Source organism: Boleophthalmus pectinirostris, unplaced genomic scaffold, assembly GCF_026225935.1.
Source record: "Boleophthalmus pectinirostris isolate CB_2022bp ecotype Guang Dong unplaced genomic scaffold, ASM2622593v1 HiC_scaffold_17, whole genome shotgun sequence".
Lineage (NCBI taxonomy): Eukaryota > Metazoa > Chordata > Actinopteri > Gobiiformes > Gobiidae > Boleophthalmus > Boleophthalmus pectinirostris.
Genome location: NW_026571115.1, coordinates 11,295,372 through 11,310,096, shown reverse-complemented (window position 1 = coordinate 11,310,096; position 14,725 = coordinate 11,295,372). Strand labels below are relative to the sequence as shown.

The 14,725-nt window shown below is 39.5% G+C and overlaps 1 protein-coding gene across 1 annotated transcript in view; it reads right to left on the bottom strand.

Moving 5' to 3' along the window:
• Positions 1-302: 302 nt before the first annotated feature.
• Positions 303-14,725, bottom strand: part of LOC110161520 (synaptic vesicle membrane protein VAT-1 homolog) — a 78,825-nt gene continuing 64,402 nt past the window's right edge. The window contains exon 6 of the mRNA XM_020926273.2: positions 303-6,923. Coding sequence (XP_020781932.2) covers positions 6,654-6,923 — 270 coding nt within the window. The 3' untranslated portion in view covers positions 303-6,653. The remainder of the gene's footprint in view (positions 6,924-14,725) is intronic.

Genomic DNA, 14,725 nt, shown 5'->3' with positions numbered 1-14,725 from the left:
CTCTTGAAACCACTATACAATACATTTAAAGCAACCCTACTTAACGTTTCCTCTTCCAATGACGACCAATATTTTGTATAATTCTTGGAGTCAGTGAATTTTAGCCCTGTGTGAGTGCTGGAAAACCACAGTGAATGGCTGGAACATTGACGAGGATGTCTGGATGTGAGGTAAAAATGATTTGCAGTCAGTAAAAAAGAAGTGGTAAACATTTTCGTAAACTGCGAATAAGCACCTGTATTTGGGACAGATATTAGACACAAATTTATAGAGTTGACTGAAAATGCATCCAAAAAACAGAATTGTCTTAATATTTTTTTATGCACTGTTAATATCCAAAGCATTGACAGAGGAGAAAGTACATACATACAATTTGGCACACGATTTCTGGACCAACATAACCACATTTCAAGAAAATAGGAGTGCACATTTCGACAGGTCCCTGGACACTTCATGAGCTTTGAACTTTTAAACCCTCGGATAACAAAAAAACGAACAAAAATAATATATATGTAAATTAAAACATAACATTTCTCAGTAAAACATACTCTTCTTTTTTATCTTTTGAAGCAATGGCACCACCCACAGGTTCACAAAGGGAGTCCAGCAGATTAGAACAACACTAACCATTGGCTGACATTACACAGTCACTCCCCACACCGGCAAAGCATGGCATCCAAGCTCTGATCCGGTGCAAAAATCCACCCCTGGTTTTGAGTTTTTCACTAACGAGAATGGTGCTTTTTGATTCAAGCTGCCACCCAGGAACACAGCAGAAAGGAGTATCGAAATTGTGAATTCAAAAAACAATATTGATTAGAGCAGTTGTGATTCATCTAAATCCAGTACAGAATCAACTCCTGGCTTTAGTTTTGTGTTGACGAGAATGGCGCTTTTTGACTGAAGCTGCCATCCAAGAACACAGCAGAAAGGAGTATCAACATTCTGAGCAAAGAAATATTGATCTGAGCAGTTTTGATTCATCTAGATATATTTTTATTGATGAAGCCAAATGTGTGGCTAATATCAAGACAAGACTACATTTTAAATCTTTTTTTTCAATGAAATATTCACAAGTGCAGTTGAAAATTGCACTTGAAACCACAAAAATTTCACCGGCTGATAATTTTGCTGAAAATAAGAGCAAAAAATATATTGGGAATTGAGCGAGACCAGTATATCTCAGACAAAAAAGTATACTGTTTAGACATTTTATTCTGCAGTGACGAAACAAAAGGTGGTCTTTTTATGTATTTTGAGTATTTGACATTTCAATAGGCCTAGGATTTTTGTTTATAGGGACCAGAATGTGGATGCCATGCTTGTAAGTGCATTAATATCAGCGAGCAGAGTGCAAAAATACTAATACCAACTGTCCTCATAACACAGGCCTCTTGTCAGACAGGGGGAAGTGACAGAAGATACAGAGGGAAGGGGGTCGATGCTACAGTCGATTGTAGCATAGTGAGAAAGTGTCAAGGAGCTGTAAAGAGGTGATACAGGAGAAAAGGAAGGAATATTCATGGGTTTCAAGTTCTTGTTTCTAGACGCCATTTTGAGGACCGTTCAAAGAGACACTTTATAATGACTACACCTTTAACAGGCCAAATGAAGCGAGAACAAAGACTTAAAAGTGCATTGCGTAACTTGTGGACGGTCCACCATCTACTTTTATCCATGGAGATGTTAGTGCTTTGTCTGGAATGTTTCACGGTATGGCATTAAACTTTGTATCATCATGGAGACCAAACAAGGTCAAGTTACAGGTCAGATCTGTGGAGATGCACAGCCACAATACCTGTTTTTTTAGGTATTTTTGAGCTATAAAAACACCTATAATTGAATAAATGTAAATCTGTTTATTGTCATACAGTGGAACTTTTGAAGCAGAGCAATAACATATCCACAGAAACAAACAGGTGACTGAAACCCAATCAAAAAGTTACGTAATGCACCTTTAACTCATAATGAATTAATAGTTTGTTAATAATGATTCAGGATTATGAATTACTTAATTAAAACTCCTTCTAATCCTAATCCCTGTAGCTAAAATTTTTTTAATTTATTTTTTTTATAGAGAACAAATAGTTTTTATTCATGATTTAAAGGTGCACTGTGTAACTTTTCTGGTAGAGGGTCCGCCAGGTAGTTTTCTCCAAGATATTATTGCTTTACCTCCAAAATCCCAAAGTATGGAATTAAACTTTTCAATCTCCATAGCAACAAGCAGGAGATGCCACCAGGCCAAGATCTGTGAAGAGGCAACCCCATTCACAGTAAGAATGCATGTTTATAACGGTATTTTTAAGCAATAAAAATACCTACTCAATCAAATAATCAAATAAATGCATCTTATTTAAGTTTAATATCATATTACCATATTAAGGAACTTTATAGGCAAAGCAACAGCATCTCTATGGTAGTTGACCCCCTACCTGAATATTTACACAATGCACCTTTAAAACAAATGAATGTGTAGTTATTATAAAGTGGTAACAAAAAAGATAAAACTTTTCATTGTTTTGAATCAATAATCATCATAGCAACTGTGTTATTTGGAGTCCGAAACCCATGGATAGGTGCTTTTTGAAACCCCTTTGTTAAGGACCTGAGGACACACACGCACAATGGCACACCACACGGCACAGGAGGGAGGCCTCTCATGCTAACACCACAACTTTTTTGTCCATTTTTAAAGACTTTTTTTTTTTTACTTTTAGTTTTTTACAAAGTCACTAGTCACCATCTGAGACCCCGGACACATAGACAAGAAATACTCAGGCTAAAGTCGCAATAGCAGGTCTTTATGTATTTGGTCCTTCAGCGGTGTATATGGGAAATTTACATGTTTTCGGATACTACCATTTTACCATAAATAAATGAATTACTACTGCACTACTACTGTACTAGAAATGCTAGGTAGGGTTTTTAAAATGTTGATTGCAATGGACAGTTTGCTTAGTATAAAGCATAGACACTTGGTACTTGCTACAATTGACAATCACCATAAAAATACATTAATTTAACATTTCTATTTTCATTTTTGTATAAAGATGACCATTTTGAAATCCTTGCGCCAGTCTCAAGCTTGGATGAACATAGAAGGTCATGTCAGGGAGGGCATCTGGCACAAAAATGAAACCAACAGCTACTTATTGTTTGCAGTTTTTGTATGGAATCAAAGCAGTGCGCCGGTTTGTTCACACACCTTGTCTATTCTAAAAATTGGTTTTGAATTGACTTTTAATTCTGAAAAATACATGTAAAATGGTAGTAGTTAGTGCTAATAATCACTGAACACAGGAAGGCAGGAGGAGGGAGAGAGAAAACAGCACAGTGCCATCTCTGACGCCTGTTGCTATGCCGACCATCGAGAGCTAAATGAAGAGAGGAAAGTGGGAGAGAGAGGGAGGGACGAAAGAGAGACACAGCGCGAGAAAGAGAGGAATGAGAGAGAGAGAAAGAGAGAGAATCCAGCGCTTTACTCACAGGTCAAGTCTTATCGTTAAAGACGCTGTGAAAGATGCGAAAGACTAAAATCATCTTGTTCCAATCTTGGATATATAGCCTAAAGAAAAAGGCATCTGGCTTCAAGTAACACACCGCAGTGCCAATAGTAAAAAACAGAATTAACACAAAGCAATGTACACTTTGTGCCAGCTCCAAGCCTTGAAATATAGAGAGGAATGGCATCTGGATTAAAGAAACATACCACAAAGCCAATGGTAATGACTTGGATGGCTCTCTTAGGCTACATTCACACTTGCAATTTTTGGTCCTGGTAAAGTCTTGGCCTAGACTCCTCCCTAATAATCTGATATTTTGGGGTAAAGATAATCTGAAAACGTTACGCAAATCATTAAAACACATTACTAATCCCAAAAACTAGTTTGAATTTTTGACTTCCTATCCTTAACAGTGCCCCTTTCACCGCAGTGACTGTATAGTTGGCGTGTGCGTGCGATTCGGAGACACATTCTCTTTTAATTGGGAGCTGTTGTGTGTTGCCAACAGTTGGTCCTCTTGAAAAACGATGTAACTATGGGGAAAGTAGCTGAGCAATGATTTCTGCCTCCCCATTCAAGTCTGAAAAGAAAGACTCATTATAATTCATATTCAGGCAACCAACACTGCGGCCCTCTATTAGGTTCAGTAGCATTCAAAGGCAACGTGTGCATAAAAGATCTACTATTCAACAGGCTCGGGTCCAATAAAGTAAATAATATTACATTTGTCAGTAGATTTTAAAGGTGCACTGTGTAACTTTTCTGGTAGAGGGTCCATCACCTGCTTGACTCCATGTAAATGTTATTTCTTTTCCCTGGAATGTTCTACAGTATGGCATTTAATTTAATATCTCCAGCCACATCACCAGGCCAGGTTACAGGTCAGATCTGTGGAAAAGTGGACTCGCTCACAGTAGCAATGCATGTGTTTGTGGTAGTTTTGAGAAATAAAAACTCCCTATAACATAATAAACGCAAGATGTATTAGTTTAATGCCATACTGTGGAACATCCCGGGCGAAGTAATAGCATCACCATGGAGACAAGCACATAGCAGCACGCCCTGTACAAGAAAATATACACAGTGCAACTTTAAAAATGCGTTTGGATATGTGCAACTAGTCAAACAAACTTGGACAACGCCTGTTTAAAAATTTACACTATGTAACTTCTCTGGATACGCGCTCGTCTCCAGGGAGATGTCTTTGCTTTGCCAGGAAAGTTTCACAGTATGTCTTTAAACTTGTGCATCTCTGTAGAGAGCAAGTTCAGCTCACAGTAAGGATGCATATTTGACAAGGTATTTTTGAGCAGTAAAAATGCCAAGATAAATAATTCCACTTCATACTACGGTACTTTCCGAGCAAAGCAATAACATCTCCATGGAGAAGCAGAAAAGTGACACAGTGTAGCTTTAAATTTAAGTGGGATGAGTTTGGTCAGATCGCCTGTTTCTTTTCTTGTCTATGTGTCCGGTACAAAAAAGGGCTTGGTATAGTTATTGTGAGTGGGGCATTGAGGAGAGGGTAAAAGCAGTGAGGAGGGGAGGGGCTGAGTGTGACAGGTGGAAATCAGAGCAGACCCATTTCGCACAGTAGGAGTCGAAGTGCAGACGGGGGAGGGGCTTCGGAGGTAAATGGGCGGGGCTGTGGGGCAGGCATGGGTTGGTGTCGCCAAGGAAACCTGTATAGTTGGATGCTTTGTTAAGGCCAGTCTATTCAATTCCCAATCTCTTGTATTTGACACGTACAATCGACTTTACGTGCACAATAATAACTGGCATTTGCAATTTGACTTTTAATATTCATTTCAGATTGTAATAAAGTATTTTTCTGACCAGTTATGTGGCGTTTTGGCTATCAACATCTTCTCTTAGCGTTGTCGAGGTTTGTAAAAATCGAGGTTGAATTTTGTACAGTTAAAATCACATTATAGATTGCCATTGCGCAAGTTGGGGGCACTGTTACAACCAATAAGGCATCATGTCTACATACATGGCTTGCATACAAGTTTTGCATACACGTAATCGTAAGAAATCTGGTGCAAAAGCCCTGGTTGAGTTGCATATTTTGACGTTGCCACATCTGCGTCAGGAAAAATCTAATTCAAGAAGGTGCACCATGCCACTTTTCAATGAAGCGTCCGCCCCTTGCTTGTCTCCACGGAGATGTTACTGTTTTACCTTGATTATTCCACAGTATGAACTTGGAAATCATAGCGGAGATGAGTTAATGGTCAGATCTATGGAAAAGCAAGCCTGTACATAGTAAGAGTTTATGCTTTTAAGGTATTTTTGAGCTATAAAACACCTGTCACTGAACAAATGCAAAGGAGACGCTATATGTTTAAGAGAAAGAACTCACATCTCCATGGGGACAAGCAAGTAGCGGACCCTCCACCTTAGAAGTTACATAGCGCACCTTTAATTTCACATCATTTGTAAATGCCAGTAAATTTGATTGTGCACAAAAGAATATGAGAAAGATAGGAGCCAGGCCAGTGGAAAAAAATAGCCCCTTTTACATACATTTCATTCACAGTATACAGAGCAATAGTGTGTTTTCAAATACTGTATTAGTGTTAATTACTGCTAGGGATAAAAGCACATTATTATCCATTTATAGTAACTCATACTGGCTTTTTAAATGGGAGAAAAGTGAGAATACATCTGTTTCTATGTAAAAGGGGCCATGCTTTGTTATAGCGGTGTTCGTGTTAACATGACAGTGGAGGACAGTGGTCATTTGAATGTAAAATACACTTTCATCCATATAGTTGGAATAACATATTTTAAACTTCAAATTAAGAAAAGTTAAAGTTGTCAAGCATTCATTACAATAATAGGGAGCAAATATGTGATTAACCCTTGTCAAAACATAATTACAGAGGTGTCAAATAAGGTTATGAAAAGTGGCGTTGTCAGTTGGTAGAGCAAGCAAAGCAAAAGACAAAACATACGTTAAAGAAAATTATAATAGGCCTTAAAATTAAATTATTCCAACTTTATGGGCTTAAAAGACATTTTCGGTAACAGTGAACCCTAACACACTCCTTGCATAACTTTCATTAAAATGCACCCTGGCTCCTATACACCACACCAGACCATGCCTCCCGTTCCCAGGACAAAAACTCCATTACCCACTGTCCTTCACTTCTCCTCCTTCTTAGGCTCCTCCTCCTTTTTCTCCTCCTTTTTCTCTTCTTTCTTCTCCTCCTTCTTCTCCTCCTTCTTCTCGTCCTTTTTCTTGCCATCGTCCTTCTTCTTGTCCTCCTTCTTCTTGTCTTCCTTCTTCTTCTCCTCTTTCTTGTCCTCCTTCTTGGTCTCCTCTTTCTTCTCCTCCTCGGGCATTGGCTCCGTGGTGAGGATGACTTTGCCAATGTTGTTTCGTTCCTGCATCTTCCTCATGGCATCGCCAACCTAGAAACGCAAACAAAGGAATCTGGGTTAGAAAACAAGGCAATGTTAAAAAGACAATTAGTGACGGGCTTTATTTGATTTTAAGTTCAGAGAAAACAGAAGTTGCCAACATGTCCCTGTACATAAATGATATTCAAAAGAAAGAGGATTAAAAAAGAATAATAAAGATGTTCAAGAATGTATACTCATATGTTTTTAGTTTAAAGGACCCATCTTATTTTCTGTTCTATTGTTAATAATGTTGTTTCCAGCATATTTAGGCTTCTCTCAAACCCAAAACACTCTGTTCCACATTGTGATGTCATGTGGTAATATAGGAAGTGCTCCACTGTATTTTTAAACTCCACACACCTTCACTAGGATCATTTGGATAATTTAAGCCCTGGAATTGCCAATCTCTACAAAACAAAGAGTAAAAGGTAGCTGTTAACTTAAAGACTACTGCTTCATGTCATCACACGGTGGAACAGAGCATTTTGATCTTTGGAGATGCAGACAGACTATTAATAAAAGGATAACTCAAACATTTGTAAATGAAACAAAACACAACTCAGAGTATGTTTTTGATAACATGGCTTCAAGCTCACAGGAGTCAAATTTGTGTAATATAGAACCTTTTAAAAGTGCACTGTGCAACTTTTCTGGAATAGGGTGTGCAAACTTGTTTCCATGGAGTTTCCACTAATATTGTTTGCCCTAAATGTTCCCGCTATGGCCGATGAATCAGACTAGTTTATTGCTTAAAAATACATTGAATAAACATTCCTAATATGAGCAGTCTCAACTCTCCACATATTTGAACTGTAGCTTTGCCTGGTGGCATGGCCTGCTGGTCTCGGTGGGCACTGTGGATTATTCCAGGCATAGCAGTTACATTTCCATGGAGACAACAACCACTCCTGAAAAGTTACATAGTTCACCTTTATTTTCACTCTGTTCATTTTAGTACAACACCTCCAAGGCAACACTCCTATAAACCTTTTTTTTTTTTGCACTGAGTCACAGTTATTCTTACAAATTGTATTGCCCTTGGTAGCAGCACTCTGTTACCATCAATAAGGCAGAATCGCTCTCCATGCAACTTTAAAGTTCAGGTTTTGCATATTTATGGCATACCCTTACAATAAAATCTGTTTACAGCCAATTGAAATGGGATTGTAGGGACATTTTTTGGAAACATTTCATGAATTACTAATGCAATTTGGAAAAAGGTGTAAATTTGAAAGCAAGAATAACATAGTGGGTGGCACTGTTGTCTCACGGCAACAAGATCCTAACTCTGAAGAGCAGCAAAAACACCACAAAATGCCAACTGCACTGTAATAAAGTGACTGGGTGTGTTGTTTTAACTGATTTGTTTTTAGGATATAGTATAGTCCATAATAGTTAAGAACATAAACCAAACATCCTTGTGTTCATTCACTCCTCAGTAGAAATCTGTTTTTCTGGTAAGCTTTAGCCACAACTGACCTGGGGCAAATGAGCAAAAGCATGGCTGCCATCTGTAGATCTTAAGTAAAAATAATAACACATTAGTCTTTGTCAGACGCTCGAAGTCACTTGAAAATTCGATCCATTCATTCACTCCACAATCGTTGGTGGTAAGATGCTATTGTAGTCACAGCTGCCCTAGGACAGACTGACAGAAGTGAGGCTGTCACTCTGCGACCACCACAATCACTCATGCACACACCACTTTCGTACTAGGTAATGTGTGTGAAGTGTTTTGCCTAAGGACATAATGACCGTTTTTTGCCACTGGCGTCCCACTGTGGCACCTGAAATTTCCAGCGTTCTCCAATACAAGTACTACCAGGCCCTGCTTAACTTCATAGACCTGACAAGATCAGGCTTTGACAAGGAGATTTGGCCACAAACCTCTTGCGCTATAGGATTTGGTTAAGACTATCTAGAGCACAGGTGTCAAACATAAGGCCCGGGGGCCACATCCGGCCCTCCATGTCCTTTAATCTGGCCCTCGACTGATTTTCTACTAAAATATTTTAATTATATTTTCTATTTAAATATTGGTAATTTGGTCTCCGGTGTCTCTGTACGTGGCCCCTCCCACCAGAGCAGCACAAATGAAGATTTGTCTCTTTCCAAACGCTCTTAAAGGACGATCGTTTTGACTGTTGACCGTGACACCCTCATCAGAAAAATGTCAAAAATGAGAAAAGTAGACGCAGAGTGAAAAATTTACTTATCCCTATTTGCATATGAGTTCATGTTAAAACATTGTGTTGAAATTGCATTTTTCTTAAGGTTTCACGTTGTTCATAATATTATAACTTTTGTAAAAGAAAGAGTTCATCAATTAAAAATTATTTTTGTAATAGAGTTGCATTTCTCTGCACAAATATTTGAACTTATTGTTATTTTTGGGGTTTATATGCCATGAGTTTTCTGATCCGGCCCCTTTGGGATCAAAATAGGTTGGATACGGCCCCCGGACCAAAATGAGTTTGACACCCCTAATCTAGAGAGAGATTATAGTTTATAGTCAGCATATTCACATAAACTGCATATTTACACTACAGTAATATATATACTATACAAAAAGGTGTTATTCTAACTCAAGTACGCTTAATTTTTTCTTGCTCAGCTGTTTTATGGAAAAGTTGAGAGCTGAATAAGTATAAGAACTTTACATTACATCCATAAAAGCAAATACAGAGAATACATTTAGTAGCAGCAGCTGTAGCCGTCCTCTCATATAATCTTAAAAACATATGCATGCTGCACTCTGGGACGATTCGGTTCCCACTGCCTTCTCACAGTAAAACAAATTACGTGGCCCGTGCACTCGCCTAATGTTCAGTATATGAGAAATCACATTGTTGGAGCAGACTTTAATAACGTTTGAAGGGAAATGAGAGAGTAGCTGGTGGAGAGGTGGGGGAGAGATGCTCAGCAGATAATACTACAACTGTAAACCAATACAACACGAGGTAATGGTTCGACTAATGGGTTTGAAACAGGTTTTATTACTTCAATTGATGAAAGTAAAACAGTTAAAGCTGCACTATGTGACTTTTCTGGTACGGGGTTTGCTGCTTTGTTTCCATGAGGATGTTATTGCTTTGTTTGGAAATTGAATACTGCATTTTTATATCTGAAAACTCATTGAAATCTTGTTTTCCACAGATCTGACCCGCAACTTTTCTGATGCTGGGTCCATCACCTGCATTGTCCATGGAGATAGTATTACTTTCCCTAAAATATCCCACAGTAAGGCATTACACGCATCCATTCCAACAGAAACATGGAGTTGATACCAGCAGACCAATATATGGGTCATATCTGTGGAAAGGCAAGCTCACACATAGTTTTCACGTGTTTTTCCAATGTAGTTTATAGTGGAGAAAGAACAAAAATGTGGCTGTTTGCTGCAGGTGTTCCAATCAGTGGGAGCGGGTAGAGGGTGCTCTTGGAAAAAGGATCAAAACTAAAACACAATGGACTCCAGGCCCCTCAAAGAAGTAGAAAAAGTAAAAAATCGAATGAGGAAAAATGTAGTTAAAAGGCCTTTATTTGAATGGCCAAAGCCAGCATGTTTCAACCTTAACTGGTCTTCATCAGGGCTTAGTAAGTGAGTAGTTTATAGTGGAGTTGAAAGTTGTGGTACATTTCAGGTAAAGCGGTAACTAGGACTGTAATTATATCCAAGTCTCACAATACGATATCGTCACGGTATGAACCTCACGGTATGATATTTATTTATTATTATATAGTGGGAAAGCTCATGATATGGTGGGGAGACTCAGGATTAGGGATGTAACGATATCCAAATCTCTCTGAATGATATTTTCATGATATACATCTCACGGTACGATATATACTGCGATATTTTGTGGATATTTTCTGTTAATATGCTACTTTTTCCTCTAAAAATGCCTTGACAAGACTTAATCCAAAGAATTAACTGCTATTTCTTCTTGTAGTCTGCACTGAAATGGAGCAAAGGATCATGGTCTATGTAGTTCCCTCTGTCTTTTTTTTAGCTGTTGCTGCACCAAAACCTTTCATTTAAGCAAAGACACTTCGATATATTGCGATGGTCCATGATATTATTGTGAGAACTTTGACGATACCATATCATGATATTTCGGTTATTGTTACATCTCCATGGAAACAAGCCAGTGACGGAAATAAGTTACATAATATATCTTTAAAAATGTTCATGTTAAGAACCAAACTACTATTTCTCTACTGTTCCCTCTGGTGACGACATTAATCAAAATATGTTACTGGTTAAGTGAGCATGGTAAATTAGCTCTGTACAGTCATTATTTTGGTCCAATTATAATACATTATCATCATTAGTCAGGGTCCACGTTTTCAGAAAGTATCAGTGAGCTTTATAATGGGCACAATTTGGTATCTAACCTCAAAACCGAATGACATTTAAACATCTCCAGAGTATAAAGGGAAATTTCCACTCGTGCTGCTCTTAATGTAGTGATCCCCCGCCCCACCTTTGACCGCCGAGTCCTGTACGGTCTGTTCCTGTCTCCATCTCTACCTCCTCTGCCTCCGCTCGAGCACAGAGGACCACCTAACAACCAACGCCAAGGCAACAGGGCCATCTCCTAGCAACGCCAAGCCTGGAAACGTGGCCCTGACGACTTTGGTACGCAGCAACGCGAGAGAGGGGAGGGAGGAGAAAGAGAGAGGGAGAAAGAAGAGAGGGGGAGAGAGAAGAGGAGAAAACGAGAGGAGAGAAAAACTGAGGATATAGATAGAGGAGAGGGAGGAGGAGAGATGGAGAGAGGAGAGAGGAAGGTGGATGAGAGAAAGAGAGGAAGAGAGGAGAAAGAGACGGAGAGAGAAGTGAGAGAAGAGAAAGATGGGAGAGGGAAGATAGAGGAGAGGGAGAGAGGGGAGTGTGAGAGAGAGAAGAGGGAAGAGGAGGAAGCGAGAGAGAAAAGAGGGAGATATCTGAAAAGACAGGATAGGAGATGGATGATAGAGGAGAGAGGGGAAGAGAGGAGAAAGAGATGGCGAGAGAAGAGAGAGGAGAAGAGAAAGATGGGAGGAGAGGTAGAGAGGGGGAGAGGCGGGGTAGAAGAGACGAAGACGAGGGGAGCTGGAGAGAGAGGGGAGGGAGGGCAGAGGAGGGAGAGGGAGGGAGATGGAGGCTAGAGGGGAGGGAGGAGAAAGAGATGGAGAAAGAAGAGGGGGAGAGAGGAGAGGAGGGAGAAACTGAGGATATAGAGGAGAGGGAGGAGGAGAGGAAGATGGATGAGAGAGAGAGGAAGAGAGGGGAAAGAGACGGAGAGAGAAGAGAGAGAAGAGAAAGATGGGAGAGGGAGATGGAAGATAGAGGAGAGGGAGAGAGGGAGGGGGGTAGAGGAGAGGAAGGAGAGGGGAGTGTGAGAGAGAGAAGAGGGAAGAGGAGGAAGCGAGAGAGAAAAGACAGAGGGTAGGACATGGGTGATAGAGAGAGAGGAAGAGAGGAGAAAGAGATGGAGGGAGAAGAGAGAGGAGAAGAGAAAGATGGGAGATGGAGGATAGAGGAGAGGTAGAGAGGGGGAGATGCAGGGTAGAAGAGACGAAGACGAGGGGAGCTGGAGAGAGAGGAGAGGGAGGAGAAGAAGAGAGAAAAGGGAGGATATCTGAAAAGACAGGGGATAGGAGATGGATAAGAAGAGAAAGAAGCAGGAGAGAGAGCGAAAGAAACTGAAAAAAGGAGAGAGTGAGAGAAAGAGAAACTCGAGGATCGAGAGAGAAGAGGGGAGGAGAGAGAGGAGACAGAGGAGGAAAGCGAAAAAAGGGGAATATATGAAGAAACAGCAAAGAGGTGAGATGAGAAAGAGAGAAAAGGCAGAGACGTAGAGAAGAAAGAAAGAGAGAGAAAGAGAGGGGAGCTATTACAGAGCAACAAGTAGGACGGCAAGACTAATAAGTACAGCCATCCATTACACTGTCATCTACACAGAGCTAAATATTCTGCCTCGAGTCTTCTGTCCCTTTTCATCATTGAACTCATTTTTTTTTTTTTTACAACATTGTTCACGCCTAAAAACTACAGAATAATCTTTGTGAATTCTTACCTATAATTGTTCATTCATTCGAAACCTCCTCTTTCGAAATCTTTCTTTTCAGTCTAAGTCCCACAGTTACCCAATAAAAGACTATACTTTGATGAATGATGGAGCCGATTAAAGCTGCATTATGTAACTTTTCTGGTGGAGGGTATGCTACCTGTTGGAGATTTTATTGCTTTGCCCAGAATTAAAGTTGCATCTCTTTAAACTAACACCATTTATTCAGTTACAGGTGCTTAAAATACCTTGAAAAACATTCTTGCTTTGAGCGGGGTCACCTCTCCACAGACCTGACCTGTAATTTGGTCTAGTTATGCCACCACCACATCTACACTGTCCCTTTTTAACCGCATGCTCTTGCTTTTGTATGTTAATGCTTTTGTGCGTGTTCATTGTCGTAACCTTGAGTTTCTAGAAAGGCTGCTAGAAATAAAATGAATTATCTGCCCGTTTCCATGGAGACATGTTAAGTTTAATGAGCAAAGACATCTCCATGGCAGACACTCCATTAGAAAAGTTACATATTGTATCTTTAAAGTTCCTATATTATGCAAAATTGACCCTTGTGAGATGTTATAGTGTTGTTACCTCATCAAAAATCATGTTTGAGTAACGCTTTATTATTAGTCTTTGCATCTCCAAAGCTCAAAATGCTCTGTTCCACCTTGTGATGTCACGCAGTGGTAGTTTCAAGTTAACAGCCAGCTTTTACCTTACCTTTTTCGGTAGAGATTGCCAATTCCAGGGCTGAAATTTACCAAATCATTCAAGTGAAAGTGTATGGAGTATAAAAACACAATGGAGCACTTCCTGTATCCATCACATCCCACTGCAAGCTGGAACAGAGTGCTTTCAGTTTAAGTAAGAGTAGAAATATTCAAGATTTGTGAGTTAAACGTGTGAATGAAACAAACACGGAAACAGCATTTTAACCTGGATCAGAACATATTGTAATATGGGCACTTTAAGTTCTTTTTGCAAATTTTTGTGATCATTTCGTGCCAGCTGCAGATTGTCAGATACACTAAAAGTCATTTGTCTAATTTAAATCTCTAGTCTACAAGCATGTACAATTGATTAGAGGATCCTCTGGCCTTTGGAGGATGCTGTAGTGATGAATGGGGTCAGGGCGTGGCATTAGACGGTGTTAATCAGGCACCATTAGTTATTATGGCCACCCTGTTCACTCATTTACAGCAAGATACGAGCTCTTTATTGTATGGTACTATCACAATTAATATTCCCGGTAATAAAACACGGCTCTCTCGTCTCGTCTTTAACGCCGGCTCCTCCCAGAGACAGACGCACGCACCGACCATAGCATGTCTCCATAGAAACAAGACAGGAAGGAAAAAAATACTTTGTGAGGATTAAGACAAGAGGACGTCGATAGAAGCGTTAAGAAAATATGGCGAGATCAAGGAGAAGGAAGGCGATGCGTTATTGACAGTGAAACCTGGGCCGAGTAGGATATAGTGATAATGTAGTTATAATATACTACTATAAGTTTGAGATGTTAAGACAATTAAGCAACAATAACAAAATGAGGACTAATTAGAAGAACTTGAAATTATGTTATATTTAAAGATATTATAGTTACAAAAATTAAAACAAAAAAAGAACAATAGTGTGATATACTGAACAGTCCATAGATGGGCCCGGTCAAGCAGAAGTAAACAGCAAGGCCAAAAATTCAAGTTAATGCATCTGATATAAAAATGTATTCAACAGATACATATGTACTCTAGTTTA